General features: G+C 51.1%; 1 protein-coding gene across 1 annotated transcript in view; it reads left to right on the plus strand.

The window, feature by feature from the left end:
* Nucleotides 1-23147, plus strand: part of LOC119379489 (poly [ADP-ribose] polymerase tankyrase-2) — a 536202-nt gene that overhangs the window by 226342 nt on the left and 286713 nt on the right. Inside the window, exon 11 of the mRNA XM_037648790.2 lies at nt 6162-6238. Coding sequence (XP_037504718.1) covers nt 6162-6238 — 77 coding nt within the window. The remainder of the gene's footprint in view (nt 1-6161; nt 6239-23147) is intronic.

The following is a 23147-nucleotide window of genomic DNA, read 5'->3' on the forward strand; positions in this document are numbered from 1 at the left end:
AAGTTCGCCATCCCCAGAAAGCGCCTCAGCTCGCCGATGTCTTTCGGCGACGGATAGCTGACTATCGCTTCAAGCTTACCCTTATTCGGCAAAATGCGACCCTCGTCAAGCGTGAATCCCAACAATGTTATTCGGGTCGCCGCTATCTGGGCTTTGTTCGGGTTCAGAGTGATGCCCGCAGACCTCAGCCTTTCTAAAACGTCTCTTAAGTGGCGCAAGTGCTCATCGAACGTTTTCGAGTAAACCACTATGTCGTCTAGATATCCGAGGGCGTGCTGCCACTTTGCATCTCCCAGAACTTGGTCCATTAGCCTCTGATAAGTAGCGGGAGCCCCCACCAAGCCAAAAGACATTCTCCTGAATTGAAAAAGTCCCCTGTGGCATGTGAAAGCTGACTTCTCTCTGTCCCGCTCGTCCATTTCGACCTGAAAATATCCGCGACCAGCATCGAGCGTCGTAAAGTACTTCGCCCCGCCTAGGTTGGATACTAACGATGAAATGGATGGAAGAGGGTATGCGTCCTTCTTCGTAACCTCATTCAGCCTGCGGTAGTCTACACAAAGGCGATATGTATCATCCTTCTTTGGAACTAGAACCACCGGGAAACCCCATGGGCTGTTTGACCTTTCGACCACGCCTGTGTCGATGAGTTCGTCCAAGGCGGCGTCAAGTGCTTTCCGCTTAGCCAAGCTAATCGGTCGGGGATTGCATTTCCAAGGTCGTGCGTCACCCGTGTCGATTGTGTGCTTGACCAGCGTAGTGCGGCCCGGGCGGTCAGTGAAAATCGCGTCGTACTCGTACAACAGCGACGACAGCTGCACCTTTTCCCTTTCTGGCATGCTGTGTGCTTCTGCCAAAGCGGGTGCACTGACCTTCCCTGTACTGCGGCACATTGCTCTGGCGGGGTTACTAGCTTACTCCGCGCGCTTTCCTCCTCTCTCACTCGCGCTGCTCCCTGCGATTGGCATGCCGTTGTCAATGCGGGTGCTTTCGAGAAAAGCTTTAGCGCGTCGCCGTCGCGCTCTCGGTAACCCCCTCTTGCAATGTCAATGACAATACCTGACTTGGCGAGAAAGTCTCGGCCCAGGATTAGAGGCATTGACAACCCGGGAAGATGGACAAAGCGTTGTCGCCTCACGCGTCTTTCCCAGCGGATCACAAGTCTAGCCGCACCGCTCGATTGCGCTGTGCCCGAAGCAAGGCGGAAGGTGGTGTTGCTTTGTCTCAAGCGGATATTGTTCTCGCAGAGATGGTGCAACACCTCGTCCCCAAATAATGAAGCGCTTGCCCCAGTATCTAACAGTGCTACAAACTTCTTTCGAGCTATCGTTAACTCGATTAACGGTGCGGGCGAGTCTACAGCATTACCTGCGCGACAGACTGTAGGTGCTAGTGATCCGAGCGCATCGGTAGGACTACTGATCGCCGCGCGGTGCCCGACGTGGTTCACCGGCGGCGTCGTCCGTTTCCCGAACCGCGCGTTCGCTCTTGAACCGGCGTGCGGCCGCATTCGCGGGCGATGTGCCCCGGTGCGCCGCACTGGTAGCAAGGACCGCGGAAACCACGCCGGCCCGGGCGCTCGTCGCCACGATCCGGCGGGCCTCGCTCCGCGTTGCGCCGCTCGTCTGGGCTCGTCTCGACCACGTGCTCCTGCTGCGGAACGTCACGTGCAGGCACAGCACGGGCCGTACGAAGCGCATAAGCGTAGGGGTCCAAAGCGCGGTCTGACAGTTCCCAACCGCGCGGTACGTGCTCATCAGCGAACGATGCTGACGCGTTACCCCTAAACGCCTCTGAACTGACCGCGCCACCGTTCCACGCGCAGCGAGGCTCGAGTGACTGCGCTGCGGGTGGAGGCGGGTGGTACGCTCGCGCCGCGAGGATGTCCCCTTGTATGCGCTTCGCTTCGGCGGCGAGCTCTTCTAGGTCTGCGAAATTGCATCCCCTGAAGTGAGCCGCAAAAGTCGGGTGCGCTTGCCGTGTAACGTGCTCGACTTTCTTCGCGTTGGTGGCGAGAGGGTTAGCGAGGCGATACAGTTCGTCCATCGCCCGTACGTACTCCAGCAAGGATTCGTCCGGATGTTGGCTGCGTAGCTCCAACTCCCTCCTCAGACGCCACTCGTAATTCGCCGGAAGGAATTCGTCGCGGAAGCTCTCGCGGAACTCTTCTACCGTGCGGGCACGATGTCCGGTCAGTCGGAACCATCGGGCCGCTTGCTCTGTCAGCGACACCGGGACCACACGCGCGAGAAGTTCGGCGTCGGGAAGCCCCATTGCTTGCTGATAGTAGAGCAGTCGGTCGAGATACTCATTCGCGCTCCTGCAGTCGTGGTAGCCACTGTAGGTAGGCATGTCTACCTTGACACGTGGTCCCGCACTTTGCGAAGGAGGCTGCGCTGTGTTTTGCAATGCGCTGGATAAGCTCTGCATAACTGACAACGCATTCTGCAAGAGTACCTCGCTCGAGGGCACACTATTGCCCGAAGACGCGACCACATCTGCGGCTTGTGCCGAAGCAACATGTGGTGGCATCTCGCTGTTCGCGTCGCGAGGTGACGGGGTGCCCGGCGTGGCGCTCTCCGTCGTAGGCCTAATCTCTCCTAACGCGGTCGCTGCAACACCTTGGTTGTCCCGCGTGAAACAACCAAAATTTACGCTGTCGGAAAGTCCAAACAATGCCCCGCGTTAGCCATAGGATCGACATTCTGCGACGCGACATCAGACAACATGAACAAATCCTGGAATTCAGACATGCCCGTTGTCCTACGTTGACGGAGCGTCGGTAGTCGCTCGCGTCCACAAAACTAGCCGCGTTGCCAAATTCGTTAACGTTGGGCGCCAGATGAGGGGGTCCGCTCTATGTACGGCTGGTGCAGAAGCCTAGCTCCGGTCCCAGCCGCAAATAGTCGTACCGTGTCAACGTCCCCTTCCCGTAGCGCGCGTCATCGCAGCTACGACGGGTTCGGGCGAATAAGGCAACAGGCTAGCACAACAAACAACACTTTATTGCTACGTTAGCAATAACGCGTAAATGTCGCGTAGAGGGATAGTCCGCTCTCGTAGAAAAACAAAGGGTATGGCTTACACCTTCGGTTGATGATCGGCTCGCGGGTCTCGGGGCGGTGAGATGTTCCTTCGTAGGTCAGCAGGGCACGAGAGACCGTCTCCCTGCCTGGTCGGCAGTTTTGTTCACCTCCCGTGTCCCTCCCCACCGCGAGGGTTGATTCCCTCGCAGAGCGAGTTCCCTTTCCCGCGAGCCGGGATGCGAGGATTAGCGCAAGGAGTAGCGGGAAAGAAGGGGTTGTCCGGACAAGGCGACTGTGCTCCTCTCCTAGTGGTTCCTTCGCTCCCGCTGTCAGTTCCCGATCGCGCCTGCCTTAAGGAAAGGAAATGGGCGCGCGTGCCCTCCCACACGGTACATTGTATGTGTTATGTTGTTCTGTTGATGAAATAAGGGGAATTTCAAGGGCTTGTTTTTCTTTGCTAGACACAACATTAATTAGAACTAACTGTGTGCGTTATGTTTTCATTGGCATTGTGTATCTGGTTATTTAGCGTGTTACTAGTTGTGTATTAGATTCGGCTGGCGAGCTCACCATTGTAAAAGCAGTTGAATAAATGTAGACGTGTTTGTTTGCCCGATGGCGTCTACTGTGTCCATGTGTTCGATGAGTGCGGCGACCATCAGACCCCACAATGTCCAACCACTTCAAACTGCAACTGCTGGGTGATCATGGCCATCAACAATCTTACACGCTATGCGGAAACTTCACTTTTGCTCAGTGCCTCTGCACCTGATGTTGCCTGATTTCTCCTGCACCACATCATACTTTGTCATGGAGCCCCTAAAGCATTACTAAGTGACAAAGGCAGTGTAATTTTTTCCGGCATCATAAAAATTGTCCTCAAGGAAGGTCACATACTTCACCATACTACGACTGCGTGTCATCCGCAGACTAATGGGGTGACTGAGCACTTCAGTCACACTCTTGGTGACATATTGCCCATGCATGCCACATCTTACCAAAGCAGTAGGGACCATGTTCTACCATTTGTGACGTATCCATATAATATCGCCACACTGACCACCATGGGATTTTCCTCCTTGCTTCTTCTCTATGAGTGCAAGCCTTTCTGCACAATGGATGCAGCTCAGACCACTTATGACGTAACCGCTTACAGTGCAGTACCGGCTATAATGCGGTTTTTTCTGACTCCCGTTTACCCTCCCATAGAGTTCCATGTATACGCATACCGCTTATTGTGCAGTCCCCCCAGATGAAAGACCGGTTATAATGCAGCTGCCGGAACGTTCTCAGAGATGCGAGGGAGCGAACGTGCTTCTCAGCGGAGATGCGCCGGCGGGGCAGAGAGCGGCGACGGCGTTACAAAGGAGGAGGGGGCGCGGAACGAACGAACAAGGAGCAGAGGGGGGGGAGGAGAAAAAAAAAGAAAAATGGGACGGCGGTGGGGGGCAGCAGCCCGGCGCAGGTGCGTGGTTTGAGGAGGGGGAGCAGTCGCGCGGCCGATGGAGAAGCCTTTGCCCCCTTTACTTCGGCCGCTTGACATGCGCTCTCCGTTACGTACGGGCGCCCGCGTCCGCATCAAGATCGCGTTACCGCTGTTTGACTCCGTCGGCAAAATAGTTGCTTCGTCGTAGAACGCAGATATCGCGCGTGCAACCTCGATTCCCCCGCAAGTAACAATGTTTTGAGACGCGATTGCGCTTTCGCCTTTGCCACCAACAGGCGGACTTACAAGCTTGAAATACTTTTTCAGGAAAGTTGCCGCGGCTGTTCTCCCGCCAGCGAACCGAAACTTCGTTTCTCGCGCGATGCCCTCGGTTTAGCTCGCGAGTGTGATCTATTCTACTCCCGATCTCCGTGTTGTCTAGGGCAAGCTTCTCGCGACGGCATGCCAAGTTGCAACGCGCGCGCTAGGCCTAACAAGCGCTAGCTGCCATGTCGGCGGCCGCGGACCACAGAAGTTGCGGTTTGCTGCCGAGTGAATGAAACATTTTGCAGTTGTTGCATTTAGAAGGGGTGACTTACACCCTTAACGAAAACGCGGGCGTGCGTGTGAAACACTCTAGTGGTGGTTTGTGGTCGCCACCGTTTTCGACATCGCGCACGCGCAGTGCGATACCGCGGCGACTTCCCGTGACGGCGCATTTTTGCCGTGTTCGTTATGTCGGCACCGCAGGTCCACGGGCGCTAACCGTTCAACATTTTCAAATGTAAGCCGATGCAAACTTACGTCCCAGTCGCATGCCTCGATAGTCGGAATCGCGCGCCTGTCTGTTGGTCATGTTTTGCACACGTGCAACCTTTCAAACAATTTGCTTTGGTTATAGTGCGGTACCGCTTATAGTGCAGATATTCACGACTCCGGCGACTTACGTTATAAGCGGTCTATGCTGTACTACCCTACCTAACAGCCCTGACACCACTGAACCTCCCCACCCCACCCTGTTTGAAACTGCTGCACGTTCCAAAGAGCATTGGAAGCTCTTACATTTGTTGACAGACCATGAGCACCATTGAGATATTTCCACTGCTCCTGTATCCTGTGCTCATGGCTCGCTAGTGTGACTTAAGGTACCTGCGGCGAGACGGGATTGTCGCGCAAACTAGTTTGCAAGTGCCTCACTGTCTGCTCAACCAAACATCCTCTGAACTATGTTGTGGTGCCTCTTAAGTCATAAGCACTTTTAGGACATGAAATTGTGCATGTCGAGCATCTAAACCCTACTATGACCCGCCTGTGCTATCCTACCCATAGGTTGCCGAAATGGCTTCTTTGGCGCAGGGGAGGTAACTGTACTGGAAATAAAGGAGCAGTAGGTATATGGCGTGAAACTAGAGGACAATGATGGTTTAGTAATAACATCTTGTCCTTGCATTGTTTCTGCTCTGTAACCTCTTGCTGCTCGGCTCTACCCTGTAAGGACTTTGGTCACTGAGTACGTCTCCCGACGATAAATAGAGTAATAGATATTCATAACAGTATTGTCGAGCCACTACACAACTTTATTTACCCGTGTATTCATATATGTTGCTGGCCCCATTTAGTGTTCTGTCTGCCCTAACTGCACATGTGATGTGACCTTTATGCAGTAAACCTGCTGGCCTGATGGCACAATGTTTTGTGACTCTCTGCAGAGCCTCAGCACAGCAGTGGAGATGCAGAGTTCCAGCTGCTTGAAGCAGCAAAAGCAGGAGACCTGGACATTGTGAAGGTGCATGTCTGTTTCTCTTTTTCATACTGTACAGGTAATTTAAAAATATCGTCCAACCTCGTTAATTCAAACTCCGAGGGGATGGAAAATCTGTTCGATTAACCAGAGTTCGAACTAGCAGGGGTACCTTTGATTAGCAGTACAGCGCACAATACAATGGAACCCCACTACGTAGCTTCCGTTACATTCCTGGGTGCTCTGCTTTCCTGGCCGCTAACCCATGTCCTGTATGATTCCTATAATATGTATGATTTTCGGCGTGTCCCTGCATAGCTACCATAGGATCCAATGCATTGGGAACCCCGCTATTACGTAACAATGTTAGGACCGTTCCTGTATGATATGTAGCGAACTGACACTCTAAGCTGGCCCAAGTGGCCATGGAGAGCGGCCATGATAACTTCTCACACAGCTTGGCCTGGCTTGACTATGAAATTAGCCACACACTGTGGTGTAGACGTCAGCCATGATGTGCTTTCAATTCATACCAGCAAAAGTATAGACCCCAAGGTCTCTATTTGCTTGGTGGCTCTGATCTGTATTTGCTGGTGGCCCCCTGGCTATGGGCATGCTTCCAGGGTACGGGGAGTGAAGACATGGTTATGGATTTGCAATTCTGCGGCGGCTAGTTACGCATCGAACTTTGGCATTTGGCTTGGGATTGCATGAAAAGTAGTCAAATGAATCGCGGTGCATTTAAGGTTAGAATAAAGAGAATTTTCTTTTTCCATTCAAATACGTGTCATTTTAGAAGGGCTGATGGGCCAGCTCAGTTATTCAATGGTTCGAATTATGTGCCTTTGAATTAACGAGGTTTCACGATAGATGTAAGTAGCCATGGTTATTTTGTAGTTCTTTTTAAAGTGTTGTTTATTTACCGTGTTTATTCAGTAAAACATGTATGCCTCATTTCAACACAAACTGTGTGCAAGAATGATAAATAAGGAGATATTGCAGCGTGCACTATATGGGGTGTTTCATTTAAACAATACAGATGATTTATGAAAATTCTATGACAGTCAGTCTCCTGTTGTTTTCGCACACGAACTCTTGTCGAGGCAGAAATACATTGCGGCAGCTAAACTGACATTGACACTACTAATTAACCCTTTCAGGGTGAATGACGTACATGTACAGTGCCGTCCACTCTTAGGGTCAACACGGCTCAGCATTGCTGCGCTCCGCGGAGTGCCAGTGCATCCTGCGCAGCCGTGCATCGAAGCGTAACGGCGCATGCGCACAGGGACCCACGGGAGATACGTACTTCGCATCATCTGCTACAGCGCTGTATTGCGTCACTTCGTAGTAGCCACCATGGCACTGCTCTTGCTCGGCTGTAGTAGAGGAAAAGCGGCACGCTCGTGTGTGCTGCTTCGAGTCGGATGCGTCGCCTCGCTGTGCCGTGTTCACCCTAAGAGTGGGCGACATCATACGTGCCTCACGAACACCTTCAATATAGTCAATGACGTACATGTACATGATGGCTTGTATGCTTAAAAGCGCGCCTTTTTTGGTCATTTCTTTTGCTTAGCATGTGCTGCCATAGTCTGGGAATACGTGGAATTTTTTTCTTGGGCCGATGTCTCTCTCCTCTTTTTTTTTTTTTTTTGTGCTTTCTACAGCGGTGCGCCGGCTAACGCTTGCGCATCTGGTTGCGCGCGGGCAAGCGGTGGCTAGTGTCGGTTTCGTCCTTCAAGTGGTCCCCGCTTCTCGCGCCCGCTATACTGATGGCTGTCTGGTTTTGAATTTCTCAAAGGGTGACCGCTTCATTACTCTCTCTTTTATTGCTCACTGGGGTGCGATTACACCTGTTTTTGCGCAGGCGCTGACTTACACAAATGATGCCATCGTGGTTGCATTTCCTGCTTTGAGGACTCACCAAAACCAATTCCGTCTCGTTGGCGATAAGAGGGAGGATTATTATAGATTTTTTGCTTGTTCTGTTGTCCTGACGTGCACTACCATAAAATTTTTTCTTCAGTGCACTCACTCGTGTAGTTCGCTTACACTATGGATGTACGCGCCGGTTGCTCTGCCGCAAGTGAGTAAAGCGGCGTACTCTGGTGCGCTTATTTTTGTACGTCTGTGAATTATGTTTGTTACAACTCATTTTTTTTAAAGTCGTATAAGCTTCTTTTCAGAATTTCTCTTGTTGCTCCTGAATAAACCACGTGTATGTAACAACATAATGATTTTTGGTAACGTTATTGTCACCTTAAAAAATTTCAATTTTTTTTTCAAGATAGATTCGTCCAAGGAATTTAAATCTGCAATAAAAAAATTTACTCTGGTGGGTCGCATTTGGCGAAAAAATTTGACCCTGAAAGGGTTAACAAAATTCCTTCACTTTTTAATTATTCCCTTGAGGGAAGTTGTTTATTATTAGAAAGTTGTAGTGGACACGCCACGGGGGTCTATTGGTTATGGTGCTCGACTGCTGACCTGAAAGTCGTGGAATCGAATCCCGGCCACAGTGGCAGAATTTCAATGGAGGCCAAGTGCTAGAGGCTCGTGTACTTAGATTTAGGTACAGCATAGACCGCTTGTAACGTAAGTCGCCGGAGTCGCGAGTATCCGCACTATAAGCGGTACCGCACTATAACCAAAACAACATTTTTGAAAGATTGCACGTGTGCAAAACATGACCAACGGGTGGGCGCTCGATTCCGACTATCGAGGCATGCGACTGGGACGTAAGTTTGCGTCTGCTTACATTTGGAAATGTTGAACGGTTAGCGTCCGCGGACCTGCGGTGCCGACATAACGAACGCGGAAAAAATGCGGCGTCACGGGAAGTGGCCGCAGTAACACACTGCGCGTGCGCGATGTCGAAAACGGTGGCGACCGGAAACCACCACTCGAGTGTTTCACACGCACGCCTGCGTTTTCGTTAAAGGTGTAATTCACCCCTTCTAAATGCAACAACTGCAAAATGTTTCATTGACTCGGCACCAAACCACAACTTCTGTAGTCCGCGGCCGCCGACATGGCAGCTAGCGCTCGTTAGGCCTAGCGTGCGCGTTGCAACTTGGCATGCCGCCGCGAGAAGCTTGCCCTAGGCAACACGGAGATCGGGCGTAGAAGAGATCGCACTTGCGAGCTAAACCGAGGGCATCACGCGTGAAATGCAGTTTCGGTTCATGGTCGGGAGAACAGTCGCGGCAACTATCCTGAAAAAGTCTCTCAAGTTTGCAAGTCTGCCTGTTGGTGGCAAAGGCGAAAGCTCAATCGCGTCTCAAAGCATTGTTACTTGCGAGGGAATCGAGGTTGCACGCGCGATATCTGCGCTCTACGACGAAGCAACTATTTTCCCGACGGAGACAAATAGCGGTAACGCGCTCTTGATGCGGAAGCGGGCGCGCGTACGTAGCGGAGCGCGCATGTCATGCGGCCGGGGCCGGGGCAAAGCGTGCATGTCAAGGGGACAAAGGCTTCTCCGTCGGCCACGCAACCGCTCCCCCTCCTCACACCACGCACCCGCGCCGGGCTGCTGTCCCCCACCGCCATCCCCTTTTTTTTCTCCTCCCGCTCCTTGTTCGTTCGTTCCGCGTCCGCTCCTCCTCCATAACGCCGTCGCCGCTCTCTCCCCCGCCGGCGCATCTCCGCTGAGAAGCACGCTCGCTCCCTCGCATCTCTGAGAACGTTCCGGCAGCCGCATTATAACCGGTCTTTCATCTTGGGGGACTGCACAATAAGCGGTATGCGTATACATGGAGTTCTATGGGAGGGCAAGCGGGAGTCAGAAAAAACTGCATTATAGCCGGTACTGCACTGTAAGCGGTTACGTTATAAGTGGTCTGAGCTGTACATGTTAAACACCAGATGGTCAAAATTCCCAAAGCCCTCCACTACAGTGTCCCTCATAATCATATCGTGGTTTTGGGACTTAAAACACCAACAATTATTATTAGAATGTTGTAATGGATGACAATTTATGCCATTCCCATGTTTTAGAAATCACGAAAGGTGCACGTACAGTAGACTCCCGTTAAGACGAACTCGAAGGGACAGCGGTCATCTGCCCGTCTTATCAGGAGTTCGGCTTATCAGAAGTGCCCCCAAAAGGAAACATGCTGACATGCAAAGTGCATCCAAATACGTTACTTGAAAATGCTGAATGGTGTAGACCTACAGTGGGGGCAAAATGACAAGAAAAATCATTTATTTGGCTCAGCTTGATAAAAAAGCTATGCTTTCATCTAACGTGTTTACACGAATCTTACGAGCACCCGATTTCACGGGTTTAAAAATGAATATGCTCATGAAGATATTGCTACCACATTTTAATGGTAAAACTGTACTGTAGCACACTCCTATGTTGACGATTAGCCAAAAAAAAAAATAGAGAGACAAGCACAAGTTTCCTTCAAAGAATGTAAAATTTATTCTCCCGGCAGTTCCTTTTCTTCTGTGAGCCTGTTTTGCTGGCTCTTTTGCTGGCTGTCAAGGCAACAGCACGCCTCGGTGGCGTGCTGTTGCCTTGACAAAGTCATGATACGCTGAGTTGCTTAAGAAAACCTGCAAGGTTTTCTTCGAGGTCTGGATATTTTCCCGTTTTCGGCCCGTAGTAACTTTTCCTGATCGACGTGCAGCTGAAGATATCCCATCGTGCTACTCACAGTCACAAGCCTCGCACACACGAAATAGACACGATGCAGCTATATTCAGTGTACAAAATAGCCTTCCTTTGTCGTGCACTTCCATAATGAAAATGGCTTATCACAATTTGCACTTCACTGGGAATAGATACAACGCGCACAGGTCCTATGCGAAACAAACTGATCACCACGGACAAAGGTGCTGATAGTGCCGACCATAGAGTTTCCTAAAATTAATTAAAGGCTCTGGCGCTGCGATCGTTCAGCCACCATGGGAATGATGGGTAGCACACGGATTTGCCTAATCTTCGTGCTTACGGTTACAAACGCATTGTGGCTTTGTTTATTGCTGTGTTCTGGCGTTCCTTTCGGATAAAAGAATGGATCGTTGTGAACTTCGTGAGCAGATTTTAATTGGTGAGCCTAAAAAAGTTGAAGTGGTGAAGTGGAACTGCTGACTTTTGCTGAACTTCGTTTTGCGACAAAGCGGATGCAGGCGACGTGGACCACGGTGTTAGAATAGGTTATGTGTACCGACGCGCCGCCTCCGCCGCGCAGCCTCCTCGCCGAACACGGAGATGCGCTTTGCATTTTTTCCGACAGGCTGCGCTGGGTGTATCAAGGCTTCAGGTCAGCCACATCAACGGGGGCCACGTCGCTTACAAAGCTGCATTTGCGACAACTCTTCAACTGCTGGCCGTTCGTTTTTTATCAGGTTAACCGCACATATCACTCTGATTTGAAAGTAAATGCACAACATCAAGAAAATTCAGTGGCAGTCGCCAACAGATGGAAATACATAGGAAATATAGCTTCTGCGAGCAGCGATAACGAGTTTACAGGTGAACACGAATTTCAAAAATACTTTAACTCGTGCACAAATAAGGCCACGTGGCAAATTGGGTGAGGCCGCCGTGACGAACTGGGTTAATAATAATATCAGGTGTTTTACGTCCCAAAACAACGATATGATTATGAGACACGCCGTAGTGGAGGGCTCCGGAAATTTCGACCACCTGGGTTCTTGCTGTCTTGGAGGTGTTGTTTTTAAAGTGCACTGACATCACACAGTACACAGGCCTCTACCATTTTGCCTCCACTGAAATGTGACCGCCGCGGCCGGGATCGAACCCGCGACCTTCGGGTCAGCAGCCGAGCACCTTAGCCACATCATCCACCGTGGCGGACCCAAACTGGGTTAGTCAAAAAGAAAAAGCTATTCCCCGAAAAAGAAAGCGAGGGCGAAGGAGGGGGGGGGTTGACGTTTCACTAAATGATGGTTGTCGGAAGAAAGCAACACATTTGACAATGGTAGGCTAGAAGTTCCTCTCGTACGGGTTGTCGTTGTGCATGCACCATTATGGATGGATTCAAACAGCCGCCTTTGCAACGTTTACACGCGCTGGCTTTCGCGTGGTAATGAAGGTTAACGTCCGTTTAACGACGAGTCCGTCATAACTCACCACGTGCCATTCCGATTGTGCCTCTCGTTTTTCGTCACAGAAATGCTGTTTGTTGCAGTAGCAGAAGTAGAACTTTGTGCCCTGCTCTGGGTGCACAAACGTGAAATAGTCGCGCTCGTTCCCTTTCCACGCCCTAACCATTTTGCTTTCCTTTTTTTTTCTTTCGGGAATGATAGGAATTGTGAGTGACACCGTATTCCGTGACGTTACTGTCTGGCTCGCTAAAACTAACACGCCAAAGCAGACGAGGCGCCATTCATGCACATACGTTCGCCAGTCAAAACGCCTGCAACCCAAATCGTAGCCTATTTGAAATAGCTTATCCTTGTTCATAGTGTTGTGCCGCGATGCAATTCGAGCTACAAATCGTGCACGGAGCAAGTTTCCCTTTTCGCTACTCCGAAGGATAGTGTTTTCTCTTTAGTGCCAATCTACATTCTTTCGTATCATTTGGCCGCACCATACAATACTCGAGCTAAAGCAGCTTTTCCGGGCAAAAATATGTAAACGTCGTAGATCGTGCAATATTGCGATAAAATTCTTGGCGCACCAGAACATATATATCTTGCAGTCTATTTATTTTGAATATATCAAAGAGCGGCTTCGTAGCCATCGGTCGGAAGCTGTTGCCCACTTTATTGCATTCTCTTTCAATCCTGTATTTTCCGACATGGGAGCGGCGCGTCACATGCTAGTGCACGCCCAGGAAGACCTAAATAGAATTATTTTATTCCATTACATTAAAGCATTCGTCTTCTCGCAAAGGTTTATGGAATTTGCAAATAAGCGGTTTGTAGTAAAAGATTCTCTAGGGTCACTTGATCTCATATGCGAAATGCCCCATAGGCATGATACCTGCTCTTTATATGATCCTGACCGCAAATACATTAATTAATCTTTCGAGGGCAAATGAAGGGTGAATTCGCGTCACGCAACTGCAGATTTACTTTTGTAGACAAAATGCGGGCACGATCGACTAGGCCATGGTGTTGCCGAGGCCGAAGGTGGTGTTTATGCGCTTCACGTCGCATACCGAATCGTCATGCATAAAACGCTACTAAGTCTTTATTTTTCACTTATGTGTATAATATTACAATGGCACACAATCCTCACAAGGCCTTGCGATATCGCTAAACACGCTAAAACACCGAATGTATTTCGGAAGGCGTATTTCGTCTATGCACCATCTATGCACAGCCATAATCTCCTCTACACTGTGTGGTAGTCTCGATACCGGAGTCAAAGACCACCGCGGGTTCAGGCTTAGCAAGCCACAGGGCCGCGTCCACCGTTGCCTGCTCACGTGTAACGCACCGCTCCGCTCACGCTCAGCTAGCAAAGGTGTTGAGCGCCGCACAGCAAAAGACACAGTGTTTGATATAACAACACAAACACTTTATTTGCCTTTGGCGGCACCCCAACACACAGCACAACGTCCGTTCCCGGGACACGGGGAAGCAACGGGCTTCCCGCGTGGATGGTACACCAAGGGGAACCGCGAGCACGTTGCAGCTGGCAACGGCGAGCTTTGACACACCGCTCGGGAAAAGGTCCCTCGCGGCTATGCTGCGCATTCTTGCAATGGCCACTGGGCCTGGTCGCGAGAGCTATGGCAAATCTCTGTACGCGTGGGCCTCCGGCAAGTGCAGCTCGGCATGGTACGACCACGCACGAGCACTACGCACCGCTCTTTGGCTTAACGTACGAAACAGGAGCTAACACTGAGGTAAACATGCCCACCGAGGATGCCGAGGCACCCAGGCAGGCTACAGTCTGGCGTTTCCCAAAGGGGATGTCGGACCAGAAGGGAACACGTGCTTACCCAGTGGCGTCTGAGGAGAGAGAGAGTTCGTCCCTGTGCGCACGTGCCTCAGTCACGCCGAATCTCGTGGCTCTGAGACCGCACGCAGCGCCACCACAAGAGCCGGCGCGTAGTGCAAGATGGCTCCACTTGCCGTTGCGGGAGAACGGGGGAGGAAAGGGATTAGCAGAACGGCGAGATGCCTGCGCAGAGGCTTCGGGCGCGCCTCGGATCCCCACATTCTCCTCTTGTTAATTTACCCTATACCTGTCTGCAAAGGCAGCCGGTCGTCACCCATGCATGCAAAGACGTCATGCAATGAGCAACAGCTAACCTCAGCCCGCCCTGCTGCTTACAAACCCCAAAATACAAGGCACTGAGAAAACGATTAAAAAAAACAATACACTTGAAATACATTATTCTATAAAATGGTGCTACGGAAAGAGGGTAAAAGAAATTAATGCGAGTGTTCGTGATGCTCACGCAGGAGAGTGTCCATGGCGCGGAGGGGAGGTGGCGAGTAATGTTGTTGGCCAGAGTGTAAGGCAAGAGGCCTGTTTGAGGTCCGCATGGCGTGTCGGCGATCACGTGGCGCAGTTTTCATACACTGTCATTTGCCACTGCTCGGTTTTGTAAACAAAACACGCAACGAGCGCTTTGATACGCGTAAGAGGCATCGCTTCATTCCGGCTGTGGGCAACACGAGCATTTAGGCTTAGCTTCATGACCGCTGTATCGATCGACGGCCGTTTGGCAGCGCGACTCGCGTGCCTCCCTGTTTCGTTTTTTTGCAAAAAATAAAACAGGCCTCTGTACGTCCGGGGCTTCGTTTGCGTGAACACATTGCTTAGACTGCACGGTGCCTGAAGCATGCAGTGTATGGTTGGCGGGCACTTTACGCAAGTCGTGGAGCGGCGCAGGGCAGAATTGCAATTCTATGCATTATTGGGAGTTTTACATCAACGGCGATGGCCTTCGATATTAAAGAAAAGAGAACAGGCCAATGCAGGCATTGTTAATACTGTGGTTGCGCGCGTGTCAAGAATTGTTATCACACCCTCCCCTCCTTGCGATTGTCTTCATGCTCAAGAAAAAGGGGATTCCCCTAGTCCAGAACATTTGAGAACCCCTGCTCTAGTGATTTTGCACGAGAAGGCGGCAGCGGTCTGATGCAAAGCGCGTTTCTGTCGTCCCCCTATAAAAGCATATAGTACGCTTACAATGGCGCTACTCTTGCAGTACCGTACAATGATACGCATGCGTTTGATGAGATAGTGCAGCGAGGTTTCTTGGCACCCATGCCGCACTCTTGAAGGTGGTTCCGCGCGAACTGGCGGTGAACAGCGGTACATGCAGCGTGCTTGTCTTTTCATCTGTTAAAAGCGCGTAGTTCATTTGACGCTATGCCAACCATGCAGCCGAGCAGACAGCTGAAGGCGCTTATTGTGATGTTCTCCTGACAAAGAGTAACACTGACCTACAGGAAGCTCTTAGGAAGCTTGAAAAGCTAAATAAGCAGTCGAAGCAGATGTACAAAAAGCCAAAGCAGTAACATGATAAATCGTATCACTGACCTTACGCAAACGCCTACTGCTATGTAACTAAAGTTATTGTGCAATCACAATTTTTAAAATTTTTGATACGTAAGATGCTTTTTTGTTATTTCTTTCATATGTTTGTTACACAGGCTAGATAGGTCATGTGGTATGTAATAAGGTGATAATCATACTTGGCGATAATCTGTGGAAAAAGTTTCTCGAAAGGCTGTTTCAGGGTTATGTGTATTCTAAACCAATTAAAATGTGTACTTGTCCCCCCAAGTTGCTAGAAAAAACTTGTTTTTTCATGATTAAGACGACATAATAAATGCCGCTAACTTCTCCAAATTAAGGTTCTTCTGCTCCAAAATCGAAATTTTGCTACTCCAGAAAGTGCTCCAAATTCAGTTTCAGCCGTCTCACCCTTGATTGGGTGCGCCAACCTCGCAAGAGCCACCTCTTGCAAAGTTGGCGCGCGTGTGTCTTGCGAAAGGTGTATAGTTTACAGGAATCGCCACAGAAGGCCAGCAGGTTGAAAGAACCCTCTCCATGTGTCACTCGCAGAGCAGTGAAATATTTGCGACTGTAATAGTACTTTAAAGATGGGAAGTCAACGCATTTTCTGCATTTTCTGCTATAAACTACAAGACTGGTTCCTTGATACGAGTTTATTCAAAACAGTACATTCAGTGCAGAACATTAAAAATATTACATAACATAGGGCTTAAACCTCTTGACTTTGTTTTCAGTGGCATGCTGGTTCCGCCCTTTGAGCAGAAAATGAACATGTGTAATGCAGTAAAACCTGGCAGGCGATTTTAGAGCAGCTTAATGCTCCCTGCAGCCAATTCATGACACATTGGCTGATAGACGCAAAAAAAAAAAAATCCTTTACTATGTTTGTGCGCAGGCATGTAGTGTAAACACACTTGTTAGCCTGTCCTCAAGGATTTGAATTAGCTATATAGATGGACTGAGCATTAAAGAAGCCCCACATGTACCTCTGTTTACAAGCTTCTGCTGGCAATTGGTGCGATACACTTTCTTGTGTCACCAGGCAGAAATTCTTGCAAGTGTCGCAATGAGTTAAAAAGATGCACGTCTTGGCTGCATGTTACGTAAAGTAGTAAACCAGCCCTGCCACGGTGGTCTAGTTATGGTGCTCGACTGTTGACCCGAAGGTCGCTGGATCGAATCCCGGCCGTGCGGCTGTATTTTCGATGGAGGCGGAAATGTTTGAGGCCCGTGTACTTAGATTTACGTGCACGTTAAAGAACCCCAGGGGGTCGAAATTTCCAAAGCCCTCCACTACGGCGTCTCTCATAATCATATCGTGGTTTTGGGAGGAGGTTAAACCCCAGATATTATTATTATATTAAAGTTGTAAACCAGGCGGGCATCACTTTGTTGCTCTACATAGTCCACATGGTCAGGAGCGAGAACCGTTGTTCACATTCGCTATCATGTCCTGGCGCTCTTTGGCCACCAAATGGTCCTTGCGCCAATAAACATCAGATATCATCAACCTCTGCTGCTTCGGCAGGTAGTGTCGTCCAAAGGTGCTTCATTGTTTTCAGGGGGCGGATGGTCCTCGGAAAAGCAGGGCCTCCAAAAGCCCAGGGGAGACATCTCCTATGGGGCTCTTTGCCAAGCTGTAAAAGCTTCTCAAAGATTCGTCCAAACCTCATCTTTTATATATGCTCATACATGTACGAACGTACATACTACCTTGCAAAGTGTATGCATTCGTACCCTTTCGCAAACCACGAAATTGTCTTGTTGCATCTCGGCCTTCAGGATGGCACGTGCCCACATTTCAAATTCATCTTTGCCGGCAGCTGCACGAAAGATCGACACACTAAAACTTCTCTGCAGTATTTGTAGCCGCTGTCGCAACCTAGGTGGCACAAAGCACCACCTGTACATTTTTTTTTCCCTTGATGGCATTCTTCAAAGCGTCTCAGGAGCGATGACATCTGCTCACACCAACTGCTTTAAAGAATCAGGAAACGCAAAAAAAGCAGGCTGTGCTGCACTGACCACGAGAGCTAATTTGTGGTGCTCTGTGACCTACGAGACATGCACAACACTTGCTCATGGAGGGTAAATAACCACAGTGCCCCCGACTGATGCACCGAATTTCTCCCCAGTGGCAAGAACACGGCGCAGCTGGTCCTCTCTAGGCAATGATGGCAGTACCGCGGTCATCACACCTCCCCATTCTAGCCACCCTAGCGATAGTATCGTGTTCGGTGATGTGGAATCTGATGCGTTGAATAACTGAAGAAACATGTTGCACTGGCCATTGGTGTTACAAATGTCTCACAACACAGAATTGAGAGTACTGTACGAGCTTAGAGCAACCAGAGTGTGGCGTTTTCGAGCATATGCTGGCTCCTACGCAGTGGCCAGTCTTGGCTGTGGCTACTTGAAATATAAGACGTGTTAAAAGTGCTTTCAACGTTTTTTGTGCAATCGTTTAATGCACAGTGTAATATTTAAAGAATTCAGCTTTGTGTGGAATGTATTTTTGTTGAGGGTTTAATACTCTGTACTCATCGTTCAGCTGTAGTGTGCCGCCGCAGTGACATCGTCTCAACATGTTGCCGGTGCTACAGTGGCTGGAATGGGGAAGTGTGACGACCGGCGAGCGGTTCCTATGGGAGGCGCTGAAGACTGAGGAGAAGGAACCGCGTGGGGGCGCTCGCTCCCGCATTCACGTCGCTGAAGCTCTGCCGCGCCGAAAAGCCTGCTGTTTCTCTTTGTTGAGTGACATGTGCGTGCGGTTAATTTTACGAATCTTCGCGCAATGTTCGCCCCCCGTCCTTTGTAGCCATGCCGCGGAGGCAGAGTCACTGTTTTGTGCCTGGGTGTACGCCAGGCTTTAAGTCTAATAAGACTAAACTGTCCTTGTTTGGTGTACCGAAGGACCCAGCCTTGCTCGCACAGTGGCAGCGCGCTATTCCTCGCGCCGACAAGAACTGGAAGAAAATTGTGCAGTGTGCGGACTCCACTTCCACGACAGGTTCATTTCTAGATACTATGAGCTCGTCCGCATTGACAGAACCAGGCCTGTGCTGCTTCCGAGGAGAAAGCGCTCTACAAGGACTGAACAGTATGCCCTACCGAGGAAGAAACGTGCTCAAGAAACTGCCTCATCACTAAGTGCTGAGAACGCGATCGACAGTGTTGACATGGACAGCGATTCGTGCATGCCGTTTGACAATCTCGCCTTACCGTCGCCCTCGTGGGGAAAACACACGTTCAGTGCAGGGGCGTACCCAAGGGGGGGTTGGGGGGTTGAACCCCCCCCCCCCTGAAATTTTCCAATTTTGCTTGGGTAGCACACACGCACACATACAGATGCACGCACGAACATACATAATGTATGGTTGAACCCCCCCCCCCCCGAAAAAATATCTGGCAAGGCCCTTTTTCGGTGCATCTCCTCTGACTGTTGGTTACTATGTGTGTGAACCCAGAAAAGACAAAAGCATCTTGTTCGCCAGAAAGTTGGTTGTTTTCACACAAGAAGAAAACGGGGCGAAGCTAGAAGTGTTTGTGGAAGGAGTGCAGATACTGCACGATGGGCGCGACAACCCTGCCTCACTGTTAGGGCAGGTAGACGCTAAGTGTGTACCCAGGGGCTGGAACTCTTGAAGAATTTCCGTTTGCCGTCGGCAAGGAGAGCTACATACGTGGTCACTGGTACCGTAATATGGAGGTCAAAATGGCAGAGAACTACGCAAGAGAAAAACAATGCGTTTCGTGCAAGCATCTCAGGAAAGGCCTCATTAATGAAAGATCTGCGCGGAAACAACGCAGCCTGACTCGAGCTGTTCGTATATCATTAAAGAGGAGGGCGTAAACACAAGCTATTGAAAGATTAAGGGCCAAGCTTTCGCGGTATGAAAACACTATGCAGAAACTGAAACAGCAAAATGAGGAGCTCGAAGGAAACGTCCTTGAAAGCCGACTAAGAGATCTCACACCCAAGCTTGTCATCATTCAGTGTTTTCAGGGTGCACGACGTAAGTCGGCAAAGGGAATGAAGTACAACCCAGATCGGTTAGTTGAATGCATGATCATGCGAATGAAGAGCCGTCAGCTGCTTTATCATCTGGTTGGTTATGCAAGAGCCTAACCAAGCAGATGATAAAGATTTTTTTCATAACGCGCCTCCACTTTTACACGAAGTCGCTGAACAAGGAACGTGCATCTACCCGCGAGAGAAAAAAAACAAAACATCTGAAGTTTAGCCGTCTGACATAAACATTCAGGCCACATGACTGCTTTCTAACCTGTGCGACTGCATCTGTGTGTTTTTCTGTTGTGTTTGGACAAGTAACAATAAAGTGTATTACAATAAACAATAATACAATAAAGTGTCCACACTCTTCTTTTCATTAAGAGTTGTTTAATAAATCTAAGGGCGAACTAAACTATTGCAATCACAAGAATCCAACATCCTGTTGATCGCGTTTAGCTGAGGGCATTCCGCATCCGTGCAAGCTTCAGCCATCTGTTCACGTCATCGTAGCATTACATATCAATGAGCTACAACATGCTAAGTGTGTAGCCACACTAGCGAGAAAAAAAAAGAACGCTAAGTGGAATAACAAAACGCGGCGATACACGACCTTGGCAACGCTTCTGCTTCAAGCGCGCGACGTGAATACGGGCCGCAGCGCCATCTACCTTGTTCCCTGCAAAACGGCACGACCGAGTGGGCGCGCTCATCACACTTCCCCATTCTAGCCACTGTACCGGTGCGCGATAAACCACGCAAGCAACGCATGGTTCATGTTCCTGGAACGTTCAAACCATGAAAAATCATGCGCCGGCAAAGAATGAGTGCAGAAAACACCTCAAGCTAATGCACGCTGTGGGAGAGCACACGCGCCCATTTCCTTTCCTTAAGGCTGGCGCGATCGCGAACTGACGGTGGTAGCCAAGGGACCACTAGGAGAGGAGCACCGTCGCCCTTTCCTGCCGGACAACCCCTTCTTCCCTGTCACTCCGCGCGCCAATCCTCGCTTCCCGGCTCCCGGGAAAGGGAACTCGCCCTGCGAGGGAAACAACCCTCGTGGTGGGGAGGGAGACGGGAGGTGAATAAAACAACCGGGCAGACGAGCAGACGGGCTCTCGTGCCCTGCTGACCTGCGAAGTAACACCTCACCGCCCCGAGACCCGCCAGCCGATCATCGACCGAAGGTGTAAGCGTTACCCTTTGTTTTCTACGAGAGCGGACTATCCCTCTATGCGACATTTACGCGTTATTGCTAACGTAGCAATAAAGTGTTGTTTGTTGTACTAGCCTGTTGCCTTATTCGCCCGAACCCGTCGTAGCTGCGATGACGCGCGCTACGGGAAGGGGACGTTCACACGGTACGACTATTTGCGGCTGGGACCGGAGCTATTGCACCAGCCGTACATAGAGCGGACCCCCTTCATCTGGCGCCCAACGTTAACGAATTTGGCAACGCGGCTAGTTTTGTGGACGCGAGCGACTACCGACGCTCCGTCAACATAGGACAAAGGGCATGTCTGAATTCCAGGATTTGTTCATGTTGTCTGATATCGCGTCGCAGAATGTCGATCCTATGGCTAACGCGGGGGCATTGTTTGGACTTTCCGACAGCGTAAATTTTGGTTGTTTCACGCGGGACAACCAAGGTGTTGCGGCGACCGCGTTAGGAGAGATTAGGCCTACGACGGAGAGCGCCACGCCGGGCACCCCGTCACCTTGCGACGCGAACAGCGAGATGCCACCACATGTTGCTTCGGCACAAGCCGCAGATGTGGTCGCGTCTTCGGGCAATAGTGTGCCCTCGAGCGAGGTACTCTTGCAGAATGCGCTGTCAGTTATGCAGAGCTTAGCCAGCGCGTTGGAAAACACAGCGCAGCCTCCTTCGCAAAGTGCGGGACCACGTGTCAAGGTAGACATGCCTACCTACAGCGGCTACCACGACTGCAGGAGTGCGAATGAGTACCTCGACCGACTGCTCTACTATCAGCAAGCAATGGGGCTTCCCGACGCCGAACTTCTCGCGCGTGTGGTCGCGGTGTCGCTGACAGAGCAAGCGGCCCGATGGTTCCGACTGACCGGACATCGTGCCCGCACGGTAGAAGAGTTCCGCGAGAGCTTCCGCGACGAATTCCTTCCGGCGAATTACGAGTGGCGTTTGAGGAGGGAGTTGGAGCTACGCACCCAGCATCCGGACCAATCCTTTCTGGAGTACGTACGGGCGATGGACGAACTTTATCGCCTCGCTAACCCTCTCGCCACCAACGCGGAGAAAGTCGAGCGCGTTACACGGCAAGCGCACCCGACTTTTGCGGCTCACTTCACGGGATGCAAGTTCGCAGACCTAGAAGAGCTCGCCGCCGAAGCGAAGCGCATACAAGGGGACATCCTCGCGGCGCGAGCGTACCGCCCGCCTCCACCCGCAGCGCAGTCACTCGAGCCTCGCTGCGCGTGGAACGGTGGCGCGGTCGGTCCAGTGGCGTTTAGGGGTAACGCGTCAGCATCGTTCGCCGATGAGCACGTACCGCGCGGTTGGGAACTGTCAGACCGCGCTTTGGACCCCTACGCTTACGCGCTTCGTACGGCCCGTGCTGCGCCTGCACGTGAACGTTCCGCGGCAGGAGCACGTGGTCGAGACGAGCCCAGACAAGCGGCGCAACGCGGAGCGAGGTGCCGGATCGTGGCGACGAGCGCCCGGGCCGGCGTGGTTTCCGCGGTCCTTGCTACCGGTGCGGCGCACCGGGGCACATCGCCCGCGAATGCGGCCGCACGCCGGGTCAGGAGCGAACACGCGGTTCGGGAAACGCACGACGCCGCCGGTGAACCACGTCGGGCACCGCGCGGCGATCAGTAGTCCTACCGATGCGCTCGGATCACTAGCACCTAGTCTGTCGCGCAGGTGATGCCGTAGACTCGCCCGCACCGTTAATCGAGTTAACGATAGCTCGAAAGAAGTTTGTAGCACTTTTGGATACTGGGGCAAGCGCTTCATTATTTGGGGATGAGGTGTTGCACCATCTCTGCGAGAACAATATCCGCTTGAGACAAAGCAACACCACCTTCCGCCTTGCTTCGGGCACAGCGCAATCGAGCGGTGCGGCTAGACTTGTGATCCGCTGGGAAAGACGCGTGAGGCGACAACGCTTTGGCCATCTTCCCGGGTTGTCGATGCCTCTAATCCTGGGTCGAGACTTTCTCGCCAAGTCAGGTATTGTCATTGACATTGCAAGAGGGGGTTACCGAGAGCGCGACGGAGACGCGCTAAAGCTTTTCTTGAAAGCACCCGCATTGACAACGGCATGCCAATCGCAGGGAGCAGCGCGAGTGAGAGAGCAGGAAAGCGCGCGGAGTAAGCGAGTAACCCCGCCAGAACAATGTGCCACGGTACAGGGAAGGTCAGTGCACCCGCTTTTGGCAGAAGCACACAGCATGCCAGAAAGGGAAAAGGTGCAGCTGTCGTCGCTGTTGTACGAGTACGACGC

Source organism: Rhipicephalus sanguineus, chromosome 1, assembly GCF_013339695.2.
Source record: "Rhipicephalus sanguineus isolate Rsan-2018 chromosome 1, BIME_Rsan_1.4, whole genome shotgun sequence".
Classification (NCBI taxonomy): domain Eukaryota; kingdom Metazoa; phylum Arthropoda; class Arachnida; order Ixodida; family Ixodidae; genus Rhipicephalus; species Rhipicephalus sanguineus.